Below are 17,332 nucleotides of genomic sequence, written 5' to 3' on the forward strand. Positions count from 1 at the left end.
GGCTGAACAGTCAATCAGTGCAGCAGCAGCAGCTCCGGAAACTGTTCTGCCTTCATACACATGGATGACAAGTGAAGTGAAAGCCGACATAGTGTGTTTGTAGGACAGCTTCAGTGCTCCTTGTCATAGATTGTTCATGTGTGTGGAACTCTAACGGAGGGATGAACAGCAGACTGTGAAGGTCATAGCTTTAGCATAGCAGCGAGCCTTTGTATTTGTTAGATTCTTCGCTTAGGTTTTGTCACTGTCTGTTGGTGAAGCTGTTGGGTGAAACTTTGGCTGCTGTGTTGTTGTGTTTCAGAGCTTTTCAAGAGTAACTTTAATTCTTGAATTTTTTGTTCCTTGTCTTCATTGTTTTTCTTAAACCCAAATCCATCATGACATTTCTTCACAACTTTCTACATTTACTCTTAATTGAAAAAATCTGGAGGTGTGGAGTTAGAAAGAAGTGATCTAATCAGACCTCTGTAGCTTTTCTTCTTTGCTGCAGGCTTCAGGCTGTGTTAGCCACTACTAATATAATGCATCCCAATCTCAGACTCAGCTGTCAGTGGTGGAGTTGCATTATGGACATGGAAGAAGAATTGGCGCTGTAAATCAAGTTTCATCACGATATGGTTTTATATCGATTCTTTAGCCAGCGATTCAGTATTTGCTGATATCACAAATATGATTTCAGTACAGTTTAATTCGGGGGTCTGCGATCGATATGAGACGTTATTACCACTAAATATCCTCATTGGGCCTCATTCACCAACCGTTCTTGCTCTTGAACAAATTGAAGAGAAACTTAGGAAGATATTGGTGAATGAGGATCAGTTGTATTTGTCTTGGCTGCTTGCCGATGTCTGCCTGGCACAAGGCCACTAGCCCTCTTTGAATCTTTGATAAGGGATGTGTTTGGATGGAAATGGTGACACAGACGTGCCATAGGAATTTCAAAATAAAGACGCATCTTAAACGATTATGATAATATGTATCGATTTTTTTCACTTTGCAACAATTATATTGGATTATTGATCACTGAATCAGTATATCGACCCAGTATCATTCGTCAAAATTAAAGGATACTGCTAAATCAGTGGAGTACTCTTTAAAAGCTGCATTGGTTGATTTTTTGGCCACTTGGGAGCAGTGAAACAAGCTGTTAAAACAGCATGGTAAATTATAACCTTATAAAAGTGCTAACCTGTTAGCAAGCAATTGCTTATTTTCACATTCAGCAGTTACAGAGCAATTTTAGCTTTTATCTGCATGTTAGCAGCAACCTGATCATTTTAAGTCCAATATTCAGTCTCTATTAGCTTTGTTTTGGTCTCCACCAACTTCTGAGAAAAATATCTGACTCTTCAGGTATTATAGACTTCATTAGCTTCACCAGCTAGTTCCTAAGTGTGTCTGTCTGCTATTAGGTGCTGAGCAGGTAGTGCACAGTGGCTTTATCAGAGCTTTTTTTACTGAAAATAACTGCTAATGGAAATAAACATGATGAGAGCGAAAAGACTCAACCAAAACAGGTGCAGGCTGTAAAACCAAAACAATATGCAGACTGATGCTAAAAAGCTCCTTAGATTTGAGGGAAACTCATCACTCCATGTGACAGTTTACACTTTAGGGTGCTGTCACACGTGCGCAAAATTAACTTTGGCTAATAGTGACCTCCCATTCACTTCCATTCAGTGTAAGCAAGGAGCAAATAAAACATCAGCTACTGGTGGCAAAGTAAATTGGCATCTTTGCTTTGCATCAAGTTCAACTCGGGATGCACACTAGTATCAGCATGTCATCTGTTCCAGCTGACTATAGAAACTATAGGAATCGGCCAACATGCTTGTTCTTATTTTGCACTATGAATGAATATTACATACATTGAAAAGCATTCTGTTTCTTGTCTCCATCTGCTGGTGGGCCATCATGATAAGAGTATGCATGTATAATATGATGTTGATTCCACTATAGAAGAGACCCGATGATCACTAAAATTGGGTGGGGAAAAAAGTGGATATATCAATATCAATATTGGTTATTGGCCAAATAACTTATATATCGGCATATCAGATATCGGCAAAACATTGAATATTGTGCGTACCTAAGTTCAACTGTGGGGAACTTTGACCGGCAGTTGCAGCTTCAACCAATAGCAAAGAAGTATGCGTGGCTGATTCGCTTGAATGTCATTGGCTGTATTTTTCCGAGATGGAGAAGACAGTGATTATTGCCGTGTCTAAACAGCTGATACTATATGAAATTGGCCATGAAAAATGCAAACTGCCCTATATGAGAGATGCTGTCTGGCTGTCAGTGAGTCAGAAGACAGGCATGGAACGTAAGAACACAGAAAATGTACAGAAAACATCATATTTCATGGCTTTTTTTTTTTGTTTTAGCAAACTATCTGATAATCATATGTTGGTAGGTTTCCGTGTGTGTCACAACTAGCACCCCCACATTGAGCACGAATGGTCACTCGCCTTCATTTGCTCATCTGTGACCGTGCACATACTCATTCATCCATCGTTCTTAGAAATACATTGACTGATGCAGCTTTAAATTTTCTATTTAGCAGCAGGACATACAAAGAACTCCACCTAAGAACTCAAAATCTCCAGTAGAACCAGCACTGTTTCATTGACAGGTCAACTTCTTAGATGTTGACGAACTGCAGACTAAAACTTGGCGGTACATTCTGATATGAGCAGTGTATGAGCAGTATTCAGCTGACACTGACAGTGGTATTCTGAGCCATCTTGGCATGACTGTAACAGTTGGACATATTGCAGCCAGTGTGTCTGCTTTGAATGGGAACGGCGCTACACATAGTGACAGACAATAGCACATTCTCACTCCCACTGCTGCTGCTGGTGGGTTTGGTGGAACTGTAACTGCAGTCGTCAAGGGTGAAACCTCAGGACATGTGACTGTGTGGGCTTTCAATGGACTCTCATTACACTGCCATTATTCAGAGGAAACTTAGCTCAGAACTCATGTGTGTGTGACGCTTTTAGTTATCTTGATTCATGTCCTCCTGTGGCTCTGACCAGCCACAGCCAGTCCAAATGGAAAGTGTTTCTGTCCTCAAGTGGTGATGGCGAAGCAGTTCAAATACACACAGCACTGTAAGCTGCCATTTTAGAATGAGGAGTAATTGGATATACCGAGCATTTAACCATAGATTGACTGAACTTCATTCAGCAGTAAGATTATGAGGTCATGGTGGTATTCAGGGTTTTTTCCCAGGAAGAAAGCAAGTATCTCTGCCCTCTGTGTGATCTGTCTCCTCACGGATTTCCATTGAATGTTGATGGAAATGAGAAAAAAAGCCTTCGTTATTCGTATCTGATGAATTGACACCCAAACCCAAAAAGAGCAGCTTGCGATACCTCTGGTTGAGGTTAATTACAAAGTCCAGATTATAAAGCACTGTCAAGATAGCTTGTTAGGCTGTGCACTGTGTAATCATACTCCTGCAGAGACACACTTCACAAAGCAGTAGAGTTGCAGATTTTGTGCGGAGGAAGTGAACTTTTCTCAGAGAAGTGCTGGTTCCATAGAGGTTGAAAAACTCTATACCTTATCTAAACATCACGAACTCATGTGTAAGCTATTGTGCACAATGAGGTGTACAGCTATAAGATAATACTGGATAATGTGGAGGTGCAGTGACTGCACCCTGCAGCGACTTTGATGTCACAATGAGGTTGTCAGGTTTAGTGCCATCTTATCTGTACAGCGACACTGTAGCCAGAGACATGAGTACTTGGTGGCTGGATATTGGTCAAGGAATAAGTCCAGTGTTGTCATTGTATTTTAATGTTGGTGCAGTTATATTTGCATCGACTCTCTAGGGCTGGGATTCTTAAAGGCATCTCAAGATTTGATGCCAATTCAGAGGGCTACGATGCGAGTATAAAACAAATATCGCTGCATCTTGAGACATAAAAATGTTTGATTTTTTTTTTTCACTGTGTGACTGCTTGCTACTTGTAAAACATTAGTGCAGTGTCTATTCAAAACATGTATGTTCGGAATGGGCAGATTGCTTTGCCTGTGGTGTTGCTGCTTGCAGCCTTCTCAAGAACTGCTAATATACAAGCAAAAGTTTTGGGTACCTCTACTACCAATACCAACATTCCCAGTTAGGGAAAGGGTGAAAAGTAAAGCATGACAGCATTTGCCAGGGGCCCCCTAATCATTAAATCTGCCCTGAAAAACCCCCCACTCAAATCGTGGCTATGTGGTGGTCAGAAACACCGGTCAAACAGGTGGAGGTATTCATTTCAAAATAGGTGCATTAGTGGCTTGCTTTGACATAACCACAGCGGTTATAAAGCAGAGCATGGATTTAATTAGCAGAGGTACTTTAACTTTATTAGTGTTACAAGTTAGTATGGCACTCTTACACACTTTGAGTTGCAATGGCAGAGTGACACTGTCCCTGTAGGGACACTGTGCAACGTAGGGCCATGGTTTTAGAGCCACGACTAAAGATATCGCCACGATTCTTTCACATTGGTCATCTTTCGTCAGGGACAGCTCAAAATCGCACAGTATGTACAAGGCTTAACTTTGTAGGAGCCTAAATGCTTCTGTATGCAAGCTTTAAAACCAGGTGGTGCCAGTCGGATTGTATCTGTCTGCAGCTGCTTACTCTTAGCCATCCTCACCAAAACTCTAGTAGTAGCCTATTTTAGGACACAACCACAATACGCATGTTTACGTCTTTTAGACTTCCCCATCCAGTGAGTTCAGCCGTAAGGAACGTACAGCCCAGACTTACAAAATTGCTGCAAGGAATCAACATCAATCAACACCTATTACTGATGCGTAATCTTTCTAGAGAATATCTCAATGCATTTAAGAATTGATGTTTTTTCCCATCCCTACTCTCGTCCTAGGTAATACCCAGGACTGTGCATAAATGTAAATAAGCATCTGAATAAATACACATTGAAAGTACTTATTGCCATGACACTGATAACAAGTCTGTCTTTTCAACAAAGTGTATCATTCTTGTTGTAATATGCCACATTGCTCAGCCCAAGTGATGGTTGATCGATCAACCCAAATACAAACATTGTCAACACAGTCAGAAATGTTTCAATGCGAGTGTTTGGCCACATGTGGCAAGTGTCTGCAGTCCGGCATGGCTATAAAAGCTGGCTGTTTGAATTGCCACTCGTTTTGCTTGTAGTCACCACTGGTAATGTGGTGTAGCATGAAGCATCAGTATCATAATCTCCTGTAGTTTAGCATACTGTGCTGTAAACAATGTTTTAGAACAGTGGTTTAACTGTTGACCAGATCTATGTTTGAAGTTTCCTAATAAATTATTAGGTTTATTAGATGGGGTTGATGGGGCTGCATGTGTGATTTATAGGAAATTATGTTTAATGTTGCACTTTTATTGTAAAGAGGGGGCTTTTTACACAATTCACTGTCTTATATTGTAATTGTGTTTTGGCAACATATAAGAAATGTCATGCCAATAAAGCTTATTGAATTAAAAAACTGACTGAAAATGTGACAAGGTGAACACACTGTAATATTGTAGTATGTGTGTCAACCACTAACAGAAACATGCTGACAAACAACATAAACAGAAAAAATGCTAACTACACTTCCCATTCTGATACGTCTGCTAGTTGCCGACTGGGGACACAACAGACTTGGCTCAAACATGTATGGCTGTATCTCTGTGGTATTTCTGCTAATGCTAATGCTAGCCATCTTCATGTGCATGGCTCTTTCAGCAGTCACCTTAGCACAAACAGTGGTGGGTGGGGTTTCGAAGCCAGATTAAGAATTTCTCAATGGGGGAGAAAAAGTAGATCTGCTTCCTGCCCCTATTCAGATTTTTTTTTAACCTTTTATATGGGTAAACAATATTAAACAAAATATTAATCATAGCAAAACATAGTATAGTATTTTTACATCCTGTAAAATATGTCTGAAGGTGAATTTTAATTCTTCATAAGGTCCAGTATAGGGTGTTAGCATGGTAACATGCTTATCTTGAGCATCTTAATATGCAGACACATTTAGCTCAAAGCACTGCTGTGCCTATGTAACATCATAAATCTGCTAGCATGACTGTAGTTTTGTTTAAGAATGGACTGAATGACTGTAATATGAAAGCCTTCACTCCTTTTGACAGAGGCCTACTCCAAAAATGATCCCCGTTAATATCTCCCTAACATTAGCTAACGTTAGCCACCATAGGCTGTGTTTATTTCTCATTTCAAAAGCTGCATATTCTTATTTTAATGAGCAAAATAACAAGCACAAGACTACATTTCACTCGTTATCTTGCCTTGCTATCTTCAGTCTAACATCATGTCTGTGGCCATTTGTGCCTCGTGCTTTACAACTGCGTTTAAATGGGGTGGTCTCATTATGAAGAAGTTACATGACTGTAGATCGTGTAGCCGTTTGGGTGCCTCATCAAAGTGCAGTGAAGCTTCCACTCCATATTTGTATGTAACCCTAAACTGCTGTTATTTCAGGCTTAGCTATCTAAAAACCATCTCAGAGACGTTACTATCAGTGTAGTCACAGGAAGGCCTGTGGTAGAACAGGAAAGAAAACAGGAAGTGACTGCAGTCAAGCCACAGGTTGTGTTGAGGCGACCTGCTTTTCCCATTGGTGACTGCCTCGTTTGTTGTGGAAGCCCAGAGTGAAAAGCAGTCCATCTGACGTCAGTGCAGTCGCTGAATGGGGATGACTGATGTTCCCAGGAAGAATTGAGGAAGTTGAAAACACAGTATAGCTGCTTTGAAACAACATCCACCATCACCTCTGATGTACTATTGTGAAAAAACTTGGTTCACAGACCTGACTGGGTGAACTGGTAAGGGTTGCTGCTGGGATACGTTCAGTATGTACTGAATGTATCTTGGCTCTACCTAAGCAATATGTCAGATACTGTCCAACTGTACTTTATATTTACACCTCAGGTCATGGAAGTGGAGTGAATGTCAACTGACTGCAAAGCTTAAATGCTTAATTGTGTTCATGATAATACATTGTGGAGTTAATATTTAATCTGGGCTCATTGTTGTATTGTTGCGTCTCACTCAGTATGTTTACATGCACAGTTAAGTAGAGATATTATATTGTAACTGGACTAGACTATTTAGTTGGACTACTGTCCTTGTCCCAGTATACAAGCGTGGGAGGGGAATTGATTTACTGACCCAAGTATATCCAACTCTGCTACGACAGGTGGCGATATGCTCCCTTTGAGCTTGTCAGTATTGGACCTTTTTCTGGTTGACCTCTTACATCTCAGACCAAACAACTGATAAACAAGTTAGCTATGGTAAGTTAGCAGCAAACTGGTACCATGGTGGACAACTTTATAGCTCTGTACATTTTGTCCATCCAAAAATGCACTCCTGCATTTCTGGGTCAAAGCCTGGGGCAGAAACTGTGAAGCATGCACAGAGCGCCTAGGCCAGTTTGGGTTCGATTGATTGTATACATGAAGGAGTAATTTGACTCCCAATCACATTGTCTGGGTGTGTTAGTCCGACCTTGAGAAATTCGATTTAGTATGATTTCAGTCAGACAAACGTATTCACATGTTTTTTTTGTTTTTTTTTAAATGTCCAGTTTTAGTCGGACTAAGACAATGAATTGATTTCTCTAATGTCGTGTAAACATACTGAGTGTGCAACTATAGCTAGCTTTTTGAGTTGTTGATAGTAAATAAAATGTTCAATGTAAATAAAAAGCTCAATGTGATTTATGTCAGAATGAATTAAGTCCCTTTGTGTTGGATTTGTACATTTTTGTCTTTGTGTCTCTTAGTGATAGTATCAAAGAAGATAGTTCAGCCTTACAATAAGCTGGTTATAAGACACAGTCAAAGAATAAGTCTGTAGTAAGGAATACCGCTATCAGTTTCACTCTTGAACTCACCTGGGACCTGTCTGGGACGGCCAGTAGGAAAGAGCTCCCTCTCCAATACTATTTGTATTGATTCCTGTGCTGTGGAATCAATACAAGGTTAAAGCCAAGGTGAGACAGCAGGCTGAACTAATTATAAGTATTCATCATCAAGATAGCACACTGAGCAGTTGGATATATGCCCAGGTTTTCTTATTTTGATGGGGCAAGCAGGTGGCAGAGCTCCAACAATGACTTAGTGTCTTCGAACTGTGTTTTATGGAAATTGATGTATGTGACAGATCAAACAACAATGGACTTCAATCTTTCTTACTTATTGAGATTTACCAGCCCATTCTCAATAAATGTGCTCATCACAGTCTAGTTGAAAGTCTTGTTACATGATTACTGCATATTGGTTTTCTGAGGGCGTTATCTGGCATGTCTGAGGGTATTGTGTTAAGTAATGTAGAGCCATTTTGCAATGTTGTGCAAAAACACAGTATGCTTCGTCTGGGGCATAGAGCAGCATGATACCAGCTGTGTGAAGGCACAACATCCAGTGTTTCAAAACCACAATAGTGCACTCTGCTACAGAAGAGATATACTCCTATCTGTCATGAACCAAGGAGCTGACATATTACCTCGACTGACTTTAGAAAGAGGTGAATTTAGAGAAATGTTTTGACTTTGATATACTTTGGACGTTAATGAAGTGATTTAGAAAGCAAATTTTGGTCTAGAAGGTGCTTCAGTGTGTGTGTGTGTGTGTGTGTGTGTGTGTCTTTGTGTGCACAGTCTATTCCTCATGATGCTGCAGTGCAGCACTGCAATTGGGTCCCATTTTCACCCAATAATAACATGTGATCTGTATCTGGATGTTATCTAGATAATGACATCCCATCCACAGGCTTTTGCATTTACACCTGGTATTAATAAGGAGATTTTAAAATTAGCTAGGCGGGCTGGTAGACAAACATAGCATAGCACATCCGAGGTCAAGGAAAAAAATGCCATGGACAGCCTTCACTCATTTATAAGTGACTTTTTGCAAGGGAAGACATGCAGGTTACCTCTACTACCTGTCGCTTTTGCCTAACTAGCATGAATTATCAGGAATAGGCAGAGTAAGGTGACCTTTCAAAGTTTTTTCATTAAGAACGAGGTCATGCTGTACAGATGTGAGCCATACCATCTCCATCTGGTCAGTGTGATCACATTCCGATCACAAGGCACTCTGCGTGCAACACCCTCTACACCTTGGATTAACCATTTCTCCTTATCCAGATAAGAGATGATTAGGGACGTCAGTTTCTATTATTTTGCTTTCGATAGCTTGACACCCATTAACCCGTGTCTAACTGGTTAGTTTTTACATCAAAAATACAGAATGACGTGAAATACAAGAGGCCTTTGCTTTTAGCCTGACGCTCTATTGACTCAGTGACCTTTAGCACCGTATTTCGAACATCCATTCAGAGGGGGTCATTTTTTTATGTTTAGTGATGTGAATGTTTGGCCTTTCATTTTATTTTCTGTTGGCTCTGCTGACAGACGGGCGTCTGGCTGCGTTAACATGCAGAAACATAGCACCCACTGCCCCACCCTCCAGTGTCCATTGGTTTGCTAGCCTTCGCCGCTCTGCACTGTGCTCTACCCAGGTCAAGTGGGAGCTAGCTTGTGTGACTCACGATTACTGCTGGTAATTTTGGGCTGCAAAACCCTTTTAGCATTGTTAAGTTTGTTAGCACCACTAGTTGTGCTGACACTGTTAACGGTGCTAACAGAGTTAAGAATGCTAAAGGGGTTTTGCTGCCCAAAATTGAGCTGCTTACTTACTGTGGCAACCTGGGGGGAGATTGTATGATGGGCACAATGTTTCCACAGCAACACTGTTGGGTCGGGAGGGCATTACTAGCGGTAATACCTGAATGAGTGGCGCCGCTACCTAGCTCACACCCAACCCTGGTAGTGTCCAGACCAACATGCAAACCGGTCAAAAATATACTTAGCCAGTCAACTGTTGACATTTCTAAAACAGATACAAGTCATATGTTAATGTATGGTGTAAATGGGGTTTTTAAGTCTTACTTTGTCCTTGCTCAACAGTATCAGGGAATGTGATGTTCCTGGGGGTTAGTCTGAGAATGGTCTTGATTACCAAGAAGAGCACAAAAACAGGTGTTCGATCTGTTTCCCATCTTCCCTTTGCAATGTTGTAGAGATGTAGAAAAGACTTAGTGATGTCATGGATTGGGTTGGATTGAAGTGTCTTTCTCTAACAGGTTACAGAGTTTCATGATAACGGCCTGTGGTCATGTTAACCTTGATCTATGATTCGGGCAATATATCAGCATGTTACAAGCTCTCTCCCAAGGTGTGCTTCTAAGTTGTTTCTGATGTACAAGAGCATCCATCCAGTAGAAGAACTAGACACAATAGTTGAATATTGTATGTATAGGTCCTTCTGCGTATGGTTTTGTGTGTGGATATATGTACATCTACAACATCCTCCTCTGCTGACAGATAAAGTATGTTTCTGCATTAACAGCAGGGTATTACATTTATTTATTACACTGACTATATTTTCATCCCTTTCAGGCTCGTAACATCAGGACATCTGAACTGGCAGCTATCAAGATTGTCAAGCTAGACCCTGGTATGTTACACATGACACAACATGCCCACAACTGCTTATTTGCAAAACAGCAGTTAAAGGTTGATCTTTTTTTTCTAAAATTATTTTTTTCTCTATTGTTTGAATTTAATAGTGAATGAACAGTGACATATTGGGAAGTATGCCTTTATCAGTAAGCCAGATGTGAAGGTAAATATCAGTTTGATAGGACGGCTTAGGACAGGAAGAGTTTAGCAATGTCCTCTTGTTTCCAGTCTGTGCAAAGCTAGGCCTATGTGTGAGTGCTAAGTACTACTTGCTAATAAAGTAAAAAAAAAAACAAAGATGAGAGTTGATGACATGTCTTTGCTTAGATAGAGATTAATTTTCTGTTTACTTTGTGCAGCTATTCGTTAGACATTTATGACACAATCTGACATACCTCCAAATTCATATTGTTCAGTGTCAGACAGATTGTGACCAAGATTACTATCATTATTAAATTTTGTCATCATTTTCCAGACCTATTTTTCATTGCTGGCCATACAGTGAGCCAGTAAAAGTGTTGATATTACACAGTGTATTTTTCTGTTTCTTTATTTTTATTTTTCATCTTACTCCAGGCAGGATAACAAGCATACATTTTTTTCCAAATTGTCTGATTGTGATTTTTAAGTGTAAGGTTTTTTTTTTTAATTAAAGGAGCTCTAGACAATATTCAGAGCAATAAAATAGATGCAAACTACAGTCTGCTATGTAAAAATGTAGTGGAGTAATGGCATCCTGAGTAGAGAATGATGTGTGTTGTAATTTGAGCTTCTCTGTGGTTTGTTGTTGTAGCCGTGCTGGCCACATGTGCATGTTAGTGCATGTGAGTCACATACCCCTTTTCCACCAAAGCAGTTCCAGTGCTGGTGTGTGTGTATCCCACTGTCCAACCAATTGCTGCAGCTCTGCGCTGCCCTGCGCTGCCCTGCACTCATACAGGGTTAACACCAGTAACGGGAGAGAGTCCTTGCAAAAGCATAGCACCAATCCTCTGGATCTTCCCGTAGCTTAACACTGTTAGCTCTGTCAGCACTGTTGCAGTTGTAAGTGCTGTTAGCACCGTTAGCTGCTAGCCACCGCCTTAGCCACCTCCATGTGATTAGCCGTGTAAAGAATAACTCTGAATTCATTCAATTCATTGCTATGAATATTGCGTAGAGCTGCTTTAAAGAAAAGGTATATATTATTTCAAGTCTATGCAAAAACATGGCTGACATGATCATAAGAGGGCTGCACAATATGAGGAAAATATGCAATAAAACAGTATTACTTGCAATAAATAAACAGATATTAAAGTATACTCAGTTACTCATACCTCTCTCCAGTATACACCTAGCTTCGGACATTGCCAAAGTATATGGGTGTGATTGGCAGTGTATGTTCCACAGTTTCTCCAACATGAGCTGGCATGTGTTGGGCCCATTTTAGATATTATTTCTGGTGATTCATAGATGAAAATATTTTGTACACTTCACTAATTTTTTCTTGTCTCCATTTCCCATTCGTATTTTTCTTATAAAGTTTTCTATTGATGTTTTATGAATTTACCCTGCTGATTGCGTATTGTCAGAAAAGTTCTTAGCTGCAAGTATCTAAAGAAAGCTGTCCAGGGGAGATCGAAATCATTTTTTAACTGCTTGAATTTCTTAAGATTATCGTTGTTAAACATTTTGGGTACAAATTCCTGCTTTATGCATTCAGTAACTCAACAGGTACTCATTTATTTTGACCTACATAATCTGCTGAAGCTTCATACTAGCTTTCACTGAACTCGGGAAGGCATTTTTGATTTAAAAAAGGGCAATGGATTTGTTCTACATCACTTACATTAGAATACTGAACAGTAAGAACAATTACAGCAATTGATAACTCCTTTATTGTACCTATGGGCGTGTGTATTGTTTAAACACAGACTTGGAAAAAATCTGAACCTATCCTTCAATAAATTATTAATATATAAAGTATATATATATTTATGTGGTGGGAGGAGCAAAGCCAGCACAATTCAAGCATTGCATCTTACTCTAATTGTATTTTTGCACTTCTTCAAATCTGTAGTATCATACTGGTAGTGATACTGGTACTGATAAGCAGCAGTGTATCATAACACTCCTACATACACTGATGTTAAGTGAATGGTATGTCAGTCTCATATACTACCAGTACTCCCACTACTCTAACCCTACAGTGTACTGGTCTGTAATTGTCCCTCCAGCTGTAGGAGCTCAGTGCACTAACACCAGACTGTTGTGAGAGGAGACACTCACTAAACTGTCTGTCCGTCTGTTCAGGCGATGACATCACGTCCATCCAGCAGGAGATCACGATGATGAAGGAGTGCAAGCACAAAAACATTGTGGCCTACTTCGGCAGCTATCACAGGTACTGTGTGTTTTCAGCCTGTCCACTGCAGATGTGTGGGAGTGCTGGGATTGTTGGTGGACTTAAATATGTGGAATTTGACTTTTCTTATCCCCACACTGCTGCTGGATTCCTCTCCCACTCCTCTAGTGCTCAGTTAGATTGTTGGCACAGCAGCTCATGAATGACACTACTGTATTTGTGGGCGTTAATTTAGTTAGAGAATATTAGGGAGTGTCTTTTGAGTTTTGCCTTTGGATACTGAATTCTTGTGAATGCTTCAATGTTGTTTTTCACAACCCCTGCACAGCTGGAGATAAGCACAGCATATGTCAAACAACAAGATAAAAGCTGTGTATTTCTTTCCAGGAACACCAAGCTGTGGATCTGCATGGAATACTGTGGTGGGGGGTCACTTCAGGATATGTACCATGGTAAACATACAAATAATTCTTAAGAACTTCTGAATATAGGCCTTGTAGTATGTCCAGTTTTAGTATGATCTGCAGCTAATTGTAAAAAAGTGCTGCATACCTATTTAAAGAAACAGTAAAAATGTTGTTCTTTCGTCTCTTACCCAGAGCAAGGTGAAAAAGATCCATGTTGGTTTCACAACTGTATGTTCAGTACAGAGAAAGTGTAGCATTCATGTCATGTTGATACAGTGGGCAGAATGGGAAAACCTCTTGTTATTCCACCTTGGGGTACCTCTATTGCTAACCTGTAGCAGGTAAAAGGGGAAAGCAGATACAGTGTATGGCTTCTTTTTAATCTTATTTAACTACCATCTTTGTATGGCTTTTACTTGTGAACCAACTGCTACAAATATGTCGTAGGCCTACAATAAACAAGCCAATTTAGGCTACTTACTACTAGGGTTGAGCAGAATACTTGGATGAAATGAGTTTCCTGTGCAGCTAATGTACTCTTTATGAGCACGACAATCATCCAAGTAAAATGTGTCAGTATCCATGGCAGCTACATGTGTGGTTTAGGTGTGTGTCACAGAGAGGTTCATTCAAAACAACAATGGCGGCTCCTAAAGAGGTTAGTACAGATGCTTCAATAACGTCAGCTTTATCAGAACTTAAGAGTATTTCTGAAGGCTTTTCACCACAGAAAATTTGCTTTCACTCTTCTCCTAACTGGCTTAGGCTTTGTTGACCTGATTGGTTGGAGTTGGCCAATGATAGATCACTTGCCAAGTGCTTTTGAAAGTGCTTGGCCTTTAATTCTGAGGCTGTTATGCATTCTTTAATAAACAACAAATATAGTAACTTCTGATCAACCGATGTCTATTTTAGGCTTAAAATAGCAACTTCAAATTAGGTCCCACCCACGGACAGTTTAAGCCACACCCACTTTTGGTTTTAAGGGACAGTTCACCCCGAAATCAACGATTCGTATTTGTCCTCTTACCTGTAGTGCTGTTTATCAGTCTAGATTGTTTCGGTGTGAGTTGCTGAGTGTTGGAGATATCAGCTGTAGAGATGTCTGCCTTCTCTCCAATATAATGAAATAGATGGCACTTGGCTTGTGGTGCTCAGGGCACCAAAACAATATACATTAAAGAAGCTCAACAGCAATGTCTCTTTGCAGAAATTATGACCTGGTTACTCAAGATAATCCACAGACCTTGTTGTGAGCAATTTCATGTAGGAAGAGAAAGTTCTTTCTTCCAAACTACACCCACTTACTGTATCACTAAACAGAAGGAAGTGTGCATCTACTCATGGATGAGAGGCTCGTGCTCGTGACAGAGCGAGATGTAAACATTAATTGCGTCCTCCTTGGCTGAGCTGTGGCTGGCTCAGTGGTGCTTGGTGAGCTAGCAATAGATGCATGCTTCCTTCTGCGCGTTGATACGGTTGGTGGGTGTAGTTCGGTTAAAAGTAATAAGTTACTATTCAGTATAGTCGGGTAATATTATTACATTTACAATGTAGTGTAAGGCATTACCACTGGAAATAAACAGTTTATTGTTTTCATTTTCATTCATCCACACTGATCCACACCGCACCACTTCTGTCGTATATACACTACCCTATAGAGGTGTGCCGGTAATCGTGTGCATTATCATGTCCAGTGTGTTTTCATTCATATACCTACACTATCCCGTGACACTTTCCTAAGGCTGCCTGAAAGCAGTGGTGATAAGGAGCTGGCCTGTGCTTTGTTTTTTTCCATATCTCGGGGATCGACATGTATGGGTGATGTTAGTATATGTTAGATGTGTTTCCATTCACATCACCTACAACTGCAGAGCAACGCCGGCACCCCACCTTGTTTTTATACACAGCTCTTTCTCCAGTGTTGTTGTTGCTCACCGGGAACTGGCAGATGGGTCCTCCAGTTCCGATGGATTAATTTGCGTTCGTTATAGTGACTTAATCACACGCCATACCACTGTATGTGAATGCATGAATGGGACAGACCTGTGCAGCACTGGATTTGAAATGAACTGTAATAAACTGGAGCTTCTTTGCTTTGATTATCTGCTGTGACACAACATGACCCTCATCCATTTAATCAACATTACGTCTGGTTATTTTGGTGAAAGTATCGCAAAAGTAGTTTAATAACTAACTTATTACTCTACACAGAGCGTAATACTGTTAAGTAACTTATTACTTTCAAATGAAGGTAACTAGTCATATGTAATATATTACATTTTGAGAATAACTTGCTCAACACTGTCAATAGCACTACAGGTAAGAGGCAAAATATGTATTAGTGATTTTGGGGTGAACAGTCCCTTTAAACTCTGCCCATTCCGACTGAGGGTACAGATAGAGATAATTTAGTTGGTTGAAGACGTTTAGCTTCATTTAATGGTGCATTGCTCAACCCTAGGAAATACAAGGCCAACAATGGGGGTAACTATCCTGGAATAATGTGTGAGTGCGCTTAGCACAAACTCTGACGCAGGAGAAACTGCAAGCCTAGCTCTGTCAAAAAAGACTCCATAAAACAAAGCTATCTGTTGTATACATTTCTATTACTACTCATTTTAAATAAACGTAATGCAGCATGTACATATCACAGCATTTGACTTGGTTTTGGAAGATGTATGTTTTATTTTTGACAGAGCTAGGCTAGCACTGCGTATACTGTGTACTGCAGTCTACACTGAGCACTGCTAATGCGGCATTTACCCCAATTTGGTATCAAGGTACATGCCGGCAAGCTCTATTTAGTCACAAAGTCTTAATGGAAATTGCCAGTAAGCATAAATTACTTATTTTATTCATTTCTATGCACTTTTTATATTCAAAACAACATATAGCTCCTGTTTCATGACCTGAATTGGCTCAGTTAGCTTGCTGTGAATGCTGTAGTCTAGCCGTCAGTTTGCAGCCAGGTTTGTTGACATCTTTGTAGTTCTTTTCACCAAGTGGAAATATCATAGCTGTAAGAAATTCTCACTATCTGTGACACAGAATTACCACGAGAAAGATATTTTTACCTACATGGCTGCTTGTATTACCAGACTTTGCATTACATAAATGGGTTTAGCCTAACTTAGGATAAATGGAGGGAAATGTCCAGCCTAGTTTTGTCAAAAAGAAAACACCCCTTCAATCTGTTAATAAAATTCTATTTGTGAACGTTCTCAGTAAAGAAGATAAAGCATATAAATGGAACAGATTTGGAGTTGTTTGGACGAAGCTTTGTTAGCATTGCTTCCACTGATTCTAATCTTTATGCTAAGCTATGCTAGGCTAAACATGCACTGGAACCGTCTCTAGATGCAAACTGTTCTTCTCACTGTCCTTCTCATCTGGCTCTGGGTAAGACAGCAGACATGTTTCCCAAAATGTCAGACAGTAATCACCACGTTCATTTTCAGACATTAGTATAATTACTGTAAAGCAGATGTGGACGCACAGGGAGCTCTGCAAAGCCAGTTTAACACTATTTTTGGAAATGTACCTGCAGGCTGTGTGAGCTATTAATCAAACTGTTCTCCTCAGTGACGGGCCCATTAAAGGAGAAACAGATAGCGTACGTGTGCAGAGAAACCCTCCAGGTAAGGCTTTTAGTGTGAGTGGCAGCTTGTTGCTGTTGCATTGTGAAATCTCTAAAGATACTCTGCCGACAGAATGACTCATGTGTTTTTTCCCAGCCACAGAAGAGCTAAATAGTATTTAACCTCGCCAGACCACTAAATATACTGTAGAGGTAAATGTGGCTGCAGCACAACAGAACGTGGCAGACTGCCTGTAATTTGTTAGTGAGTGACCTTCAGCTCACTGTTTGTTGGATGATCAACAAAAACATCAGAGTTAAAAAGGAAGAAATCCCAGAGGTCATCTTAGTTTAAAAAATCTTGGAGAATTTTTATTTTCTTCTTAGCACTCTCAGTGTTTCCACCTTATCTAAATAGACTGATGACTGTGAGTGATGAAGGAGCTGAAC

At 40.1% G+C, this 17,332-nt stretch overlaps 1 protein-coding gene across 2 annotated transcripts in view; it reads left to right on the forward strand.

Moving 5' to 3' along the window:
- map4k2 (mitogen-activated protein kinase kinase kinase kinase 2) overlaps window positions 1-17,332 on the forward strand; it is a 46,974-nt gene that overhangs the window by 2,851 nt on the left and 26,791 nt on the right. For both annotated transcript variants that reach the window (XM_050067632.1, XM_050067633.1), the window contains exons 2-5: window positions 10,489-10,546; window positions 12,844-12,934; window positions 13,283-13,347; window positions 16,888-16,943. In XM_050067632.1, coding sequence (XP_049923589.1) covers window positions 10,489-10,546; window positions 12,844-12,934; window positions 13,283-13,347; window positions 16,888-16,943 — 270 coding nt within the window. The remainder of the gene's footprint in view (window positions 1-10,488; window positions 10,547-12,843; window positions 12,935-13,282; window positions 13,348-16,887; window positions 16,944-17,332) is intronic.

The sequence above is a fragment of the Epinephelus moara genome, chromosome 17 (genome assembly GCF_006386435.1).
Source record: "Epinephelus moara isolate mb chromosome 17, YSFRI_EMoa_1.0, whole genome shotgun sequence".
NCBI classification, from domain to species: Eukaryota; Metazoa; Chordata; class Actinopteri; order Perciformes; family Serranidae; genus Epinephelus; species Epinephelus moara.